The sequence below is a fragment of the Ursus maritimus genome, unplaced genomic scaffold (assembly GCF_017311325.1).
Source record: "Ursus maritimus isolate PB19 unplaced genomic scaffold, ASM1731132v1 scaffold_93, whole genome shotgun sequence".
Taxonomy (NCBI): Eukaryota; Metazoa; Chordata; class Mammalia; order Carnivora; family Ursidae; genus Ursus; species Ursus maritimus.
Genome location: NW_024427141.1, coordinates 45,708 through 52,795, shown reverse-complemented (window position 1 = coordinate 52,795; position 7,088 = coordinate 45,708). Strand labels below are relative to the sequence as shown.

The window sequence follows — 7,088 nt, the reverse complement described above, 5'->3', positions numbered from 1 at the left end:
GGAGCCTGAGACAGGGAGCTGAGACAGGGAGCCTGAGACAGGGAGCTGAGACAGGGAGCCTGAGACAGGGAGCTGAGACAGGGAGCCTGAGACAGGGAGCTGAGACAGGGAGCTGAGACAGGGCTTAATCTCATGACCATGAGATCATGACCTGAGCTGACATCAAGAGCCAGACGCTTGCTTAATGGACTGAGCCACCCAGGTGCCCCAAGAATCAGAGCCATTTAAAAAGAATTTTTTTTTGAGTTTCCTACAACTACCCAGACATAATTAGCCTATAGAGGAAAATAAAAGCAGTTCTCTTTTAGCTGATGTGAAACTAAAAATTTTATTTTTTGTATATTTGGATCAACAAATATTATTGAACACTATGAGTAATGTACTCTAAAAAAAAAAAACCAAAGAAAGCATAAAACAGTTTCCTTCAAAATCATAAAATGTGTTTATATAAATTGGTAGAGAACATATAGATTGATAGTATCAGCAAATATGGTATCCTTTTTTGTACTTGATGCTGACTGAGGATCACATTTTAAATTCACAGAAATTCAGAGTCAGTGGGTAGAAAAGAGCCATTATGCATTTACAAAGAATCTAAATTAGGAACTCTCTAATTAAAAAGATAAAAACATGATATTAATTATTAACTCACATAGTAACACACTTACATGTAAATAGACACCATTAACATGCGTGAAGTAACTGTTCTCTTAAGTAGGATGAGTACATACTTTAATAATTTATGCAGTATGCTAGTTTATACCTGCAAATATTTTCATCATTGAGGGAACAAAGGCATAGTACCTAACATCTATTGAACATCTCTTATGGGCCAGGAACTATCCTAAGTAGTTCATCTATTTTAACTCTTTCATCCTTATAACAATCCTTTGAGGCATATACTATTATTTCTCTTAATTCACAGAGGCAAAAACTGATGCACAGAGAGTTTAATTAACTTCCCCAAGGTCACATCACTAAGAATCATAAGAAATAGCATTTGAAACGTGTCAGTACGACTACACCTTACGTTTCCTATTTATCAGGTATTTTACTTATTGATTTTATTTATTTAATATGTACATATTTGTTTTTTCAAAAACACAAACAAGAGGAAGAAACCAGAAGTAAGTGAAATTGAATACCTATAGGGAGTGATTTAAAATGAGATGGAAGCTATGGAAGGGAGATGACGCTATTATTGGCATGCTCTTAGTCATGGAAGTGATGTGTAAACTTGTGTTTTAAAATGTGACTATCATGCTGGGATTCAGAGATGAAAGCCAAGGTTATAGAGTCATTACAAAACAAATGATTGCGTAGAACATTTATCTGTGTGCTTACGAGGATCTAAATACATAAGTATGCTGAATGGAATTTGATACCCCAGGCTTAGCTCTGCTCATTCATGGTCACAAGAGGATGATGTTTTCTCCATTTCACTTGACAGGAACATTTCTGATCCCTTCTCACAAGTTTGAAATCATGGGCCAAAGAAATAAATCAGAAGTGACTGAATTTATACTGCATGGTCTTTCAGGTTCTCGAGAGCTACAACTTTTCTATTTTGCATTTTTTACACTTTTCTATTTATCCGTTGTGCTGGGGAACCTCCGCATTGTGCTCACTGTTATCTCTGAACCTGCACTACACACACCCATGTGCTTCCTACTCAGTAACCTCTCCTTCATTGATGTGTGTCTATCCACCTCTGCCACCCCCAAAATGATTCTTGATTTCCGTATGGAACACAAGACCATCTCTTTTGATGGCTGTATGACCCAGATATTCTTTCTGCATGTCTTTGCTGGCGGTGAAATGATGCTCCTTGTGGCTATGGCTTACGACAGATATGTCGCCATATGTCGACCCCTGTACTATGCATCCATCATGAGTCTGTGCAAGTGCACAAGCCTTGTGGTGGGCTCCTGGCTCATCAGGGTTTTGCACTCACTAAGTCAGTTGGTCTTCACAGTAAACCTTCCATTCTGTGGTCCCAATAAAGTGGACAGTTACTACTGCGACCTTCCCCTGGTTATCAAACTTGCCTGCACCAATACCTTTACTCTTGAGGTACTGATGCTTTCAGACAGCAGTCTAATGGCCATGAGCTCCTTTGTGCTCTTGCTGATCTCCTACACGCTCATCCTGGTTACCGTGCGACGGCGTTCTTCAGCAGGCATGGCCAAGGCAAGGGCCACCCTGAGTGCCCATATCACTGTGGTGACCCTCTTCTTTGGGTCCTGCATCTTCATTTATGCCTGGCCTTTTAGCAGTCTCCCAGTGGATACGGTTCTCTCCATATTTTATACTGTTTTCACCCCTCTTTTAAACCCCATGATCTACGCCTTAAGGAATAAGGAGGTAATATCAGCAATGCAAAAGCTAAGGAGTCGACAAGTGCGTTTCTGAAAGTCTCCCAGGTATTCCTTGTGATAAGTAACACCTATAATAAAAGCCAGGTTAGTGTACCTTACTCTGTCAACTACTGGTCTGTCTGAAATATCATAGCACCCATTTTCTTCCTCTTTCTAGCATTCTCTAACAGTAAGCAAACTATCTTAGATAACAGAATTGGACTTCCTATTTTTTGCTTATGAAACAATTCTTATTTCAGACTAAAATTATTTATAGGAAGCTTTTTCTTTTACTATAAAATGTGTCTATCAAATCCATGCTTCTTTCAATCAACTTAATATGAAAATGCATAAAATACTAAAGTAATGTAAAATATTTAAATTATATTTTAATGTTTCAGGATAGTGACTGATTTGCAGTTATTCTCTGGTCACCATCTTATCTGGTATCACAAATTAGAGGTAGGGATTATCATAAATTTTACCATTTCTGGTTATATACCTTATTCTGTCTCTGTCTCTCTCTCTCTGTAAATGTATACAAACACCCACACTTATATTCTTTGCTATTCAAACTATTTCTATTTGAACTAAGAAACTAAATAGACTGGGATTTTTTTTTTTTTTGCATATAGGGATAGTATTTTTTGCAATCTGAGCTCTCACAACAAATTATCCAAACATAGGCACCAAAGAGCAAACAGACTATATTGCGGAACTCATTATCCAAACTCAGAAACCAAGTACGATTCATACATTTACATTAACCATGCTGCAAATACTAAAACATGAGCTGACAGTGTTTCTTTATATCAGTGTATTAAAGCTTAGAATTGAATTCAAAGTTCAATGACTACAATGCAAAAATGGATACTGCTCCCCATATAAGTAGACCGTTTTCATCAACAGTGCTAAACATATGGTTTTGTTCTCTATATGCTCACCTATCTCTATGTAATTCATGCTCTCAAATCCATACCAACAAACAAAACATAATTCAGAATACATTTTTTGAAGCTCTCTAAAAACGAGAATTCTTTTGACTTTTTAAAGGAAGACTACATTTTCACACTTATTTAATATTTAATTCTTACAGTCTAACCACTCTGTCACCAATTAGAAGACTGAAAGTCATGCATCATACAAATTAAGTGAGTTGAGCACAATCATAATCAGCAAATCAGTTGAGCATAATCAAATCAGCATGTATCAGGAAATGATACAAAAACCCTTCAATTTCTAACTTCTAATACTTGAAAGAAAAGCCATTCCCCAAAGGCAAAATATAGTTTTGTGTGTAGAAGAAACGGTAGTGTGGAATAGGATTTAGTACCAAGTATATTTTAAACAATTTTTGACTCATTTTTCCCATCATGACTTTACCACTCCACAAGTCTCTGTTGATTCCTTTGTGAAACAGAATTAAAAAAAATAAACTAATATAGGACAGTGTCATATGATGGTGATGATGATGATAATGAGAAAGCCAAACACACTTAATGATCACAATGTAACATATAAACTGTACCATTATACCATCTCATTTGATTCTCACAAAATATCTGTACAGCAGAAAAATAAGATCATACCTCTACTACTGGCAATATTGAAATTTAGGTAATTCTGAAAGTCCTACAAAAATACTTATGAATTCTGTTTTTTTCAATATTTTTTATTATATTATGTTAGTCACCATACAGTACATCCCTGGTTTTTGACGTAAAGTTCGATGATTCATTAGTTGCATGTAACACCCAGTGCACCATGCAATATGTGCCCTCCTTACAACCCATCACCAGCCTATCCCATTCCCCCACCCCCTCCCATCTGAAGCCCTCAGTTTGTTTCTCAGAGTCCATAGTCTCTCATGCTTCACTCCCCCCTCTGTTTACCCCCCTTTCTTTATCCCTTTCTTCTCCTACCGATCTTCCTAGTTCTTATGTTCCACAGATGAGAGAAACAATATAATTGTCTTTCTCTGCTTGACTTATTTCACTTAGCATTATCTCCTCCAGTGCCGTTCATGTTGCAGCAAATGTTGAGAAATCATTCTTTTTGATGGCTGAATAATATTCCATTGTATACATGGACCACATCTTCTTAATCCAGTCATCTGTTGAAGGGCATCTCGGCTCCTTCCACGATTTAGCTATTGTGGACAATGCTGCTATGAACATTGGGGTGCATATGGCCCTTCTCTTTACTACGTCTGTATCTTTGGGGTAAATACCCAGTAGTGCAATGGCTGGATCATAGGGTAGCTCAATTTTTAACTTTTTAAGGGACCTCCACACTGTTTTCCAGAGTGCTGAATCAACTTGCATTCCCACCAACAATGTAGGAGGGATCCCCTTTCTCCACATCCTCTCCAACAATTGTTGTTTCTTGCCTTGTCTATTTTTGCCATTCTAACTGGCGTAAGGTGGTATCTCAGTGTGGTTTTGATTTGAATTTCCTTGATGGCTAATGATTTTGAACATTTTTTCATGTGTCTGTTAGCCATTTGTATGTCTTCATTGGAAAAGTGTCTGTTCATATCTTCTGCCCATTTTTTGATTTGTTTATTTGTTTCTCGTGTACTGAGTTTGAGAAGTTCTTTGTAGATCTTGGATACCAGTCTTTTATCTGTAGCATCATTTGCAAGTATATTCTCCCATTCCGTGGGCTGCCTCTTAGTTTTTCTGACTGTTTCCTTGGCTGTGCAGAAACTTTTAATCTTGATGAAGTCCCATAAATTCATTTTATCTTTTGTTTCTCTTGCCTTTGGGGATGTATCATGAAAAAGGTTGCTTTGGCCGATGTCGTAGAGGTTGCTGCCTATGTTCTCCTCTAGAATTTTGATGGATTCCTGTCTCACATCGAGGTCTTTCATCCATTTGGAGTTTATTTTTGTGTATGGTGTGAGAGAGTGGTCAAGTTTCATTCTTTTGCATGTAGCTGTCCAATGTTCCCAGCACCATTTATTGAAGAGACTGTCTTTTTTCCACTGGGTGTTTTTTCCTGCTTTATCAAAGATTAGTTGCCCAAGGAGCCGAGGGTCCATTTCTGGGTTCTCTATTCTGTTCCATTGGACTATGTGTCTGTTTTTGTGCTAGTACCATGCTGTCTTTGTGATCACAGCTTTGTAATACAGCTTGAAATCCAGCATTGTGAGTCTTTCAAGAGTGATTTGTAGTTTCTAGAATATAGATCCTTTACGTCTCTGGTTAAGTTACTTCTGAGGTAACGTATGATTTTTTGGTGCTATTGTAAATGGGATGGATTCCCTAATTTCTCTTTCTTCAGTCTCATTATTCGTGTATAGAAATGCATGATTTCTGAGCATTGATTTTGTATCCCACCACATTACTGAATTGCTCTATAACTTCTAATAGTTTGGGAGTGGATTCTTTTGGGTTTTCCATTAAAGTATCATGTCATCTGCGAAGAGAGACAGTTTGTCTTCTTCTTTGCTGATTTGGATACTTTTTATCCCTTTTTGTTGTCTAGTTGCTGTTGCAAAGACTTCTAGTACTATGTTGAATAATAGTGGCGAGAATGGGCATCCTTGTCGTGTTCCTGATCTTAAGGGAAAGGCTTCCAGCTTTTCCCCATTTAATGATATTTGCTGTAGGCTTTTCATAGATGGTTTTTATGAGATTGAGGAATGTACCCTCTATCCCTACACTCTGATGGGTTTTAATCAGGAAAGGATGCTGTATTTTGTCAAATGCTTTTTCTGCATCTATTGAGAGGATCATATGATTCTTGGCTTTTTTCTTGTTGATATGATCTATCACACTGATAGATTTGTGAATTTGAACCACCTTTGCATCCCAGGATGAATCCCACTTGGTTATGATGGATAATCATTTTAATGTACTGTTGGATTCTATTAGCCAGGATCTTGCTTATGAATTCTAGACATATTCTTTAAAATAAATAAATGAACTCATGGCATCTGAAACAGATGCTCTGAGAGAGGGAAACTGATGGAAACTGACTGTAGTTTGTGAAAATGATGGGCAGTACGCTTGGCCATTAGGGGAAAATTCTGTCTTGCAAGAGCATTCGGCAGAATTGAATTTTTTTTGATCTGGAACTCTCAAAATGTATACAGAAGAGGGTACTATCGAGTACAAGGAAAAGACCAAACTACCTTTGCTGGTCTAGCCTATGGATAGAAAAATTGCTTCCTCTTGGAAATTAGAACCATGGGATTGCTCACAAATGAGTTTGGAGTCTGTATCCTCTCTGCACAGTAAGAAGAGTTTTGACCTGAAAAATCAACATTAGCTATTGGGAACCCAGAGGGTCATTGAAATTCGGGGGTCATTTGAAAAACCAAAGTTCAGGTGACCTTGACTGAATTGAGTCAAATTCACAAACACATGATGACCTATGTACATTGAACAGGAGTCAGTTGAGCAAACAGCAGACTAACTTCCTACTCTCCTCTCAAATCAGTAATAAATATATTGGATACACATTATGAAGCAAATATATTCAACATGACTAATGATACAAAACAAATATAAAAGGAGAAAATATTGCTATCATAAAAGAAAAGCCAGGGACTTCTGTTCCTCGGAAAAGGAGTAGACACAATTTTCCATATGCTCCTGCTAATATAATATCAATCACTGATTGATATAAATTGATTTGCATATAAAATATATATTGTAACACTCTGAAAGTTGGAGAGAAGAAGGTAGAATGCATAGGGACCCAAGAAATTACGTGACAGAAGAT

At 37.2% G+C, this 7,088-nt stretch overlaps 1 protein-coding gene across 1 annotated transcript; it reads left to right on the top strand.

The window, feature by feature from the left end:
* Positions 1 to 1,485: 1,485 nt before the first annotated feature.
* On the top strand, positions 1,486 to 2,412 carry LOC103681140 (olfactory receptor 4K15-like). Its single transcript, XM_008710657.2, has one exon. The coding sequence runs from the start codon at positions 1,486 to 1,488 to the stop codon at positions 2,410 to 2,412; it is 927 nt and encodes a 308-aa protein (XP_008708879.2).
* The last annotated feature ends 4,676 nt before the right edge of the window (positions 2,413 to 7,088 follow it).

Coding starts and splice junctions, on each gene's coding strand:
- LOC103681140 (XM_008710657.2), top strand. CDS start 1,486: ATGGGCCAAAGAAATAAATCAGAAGTGACTGAATTTATACTGCATGGT.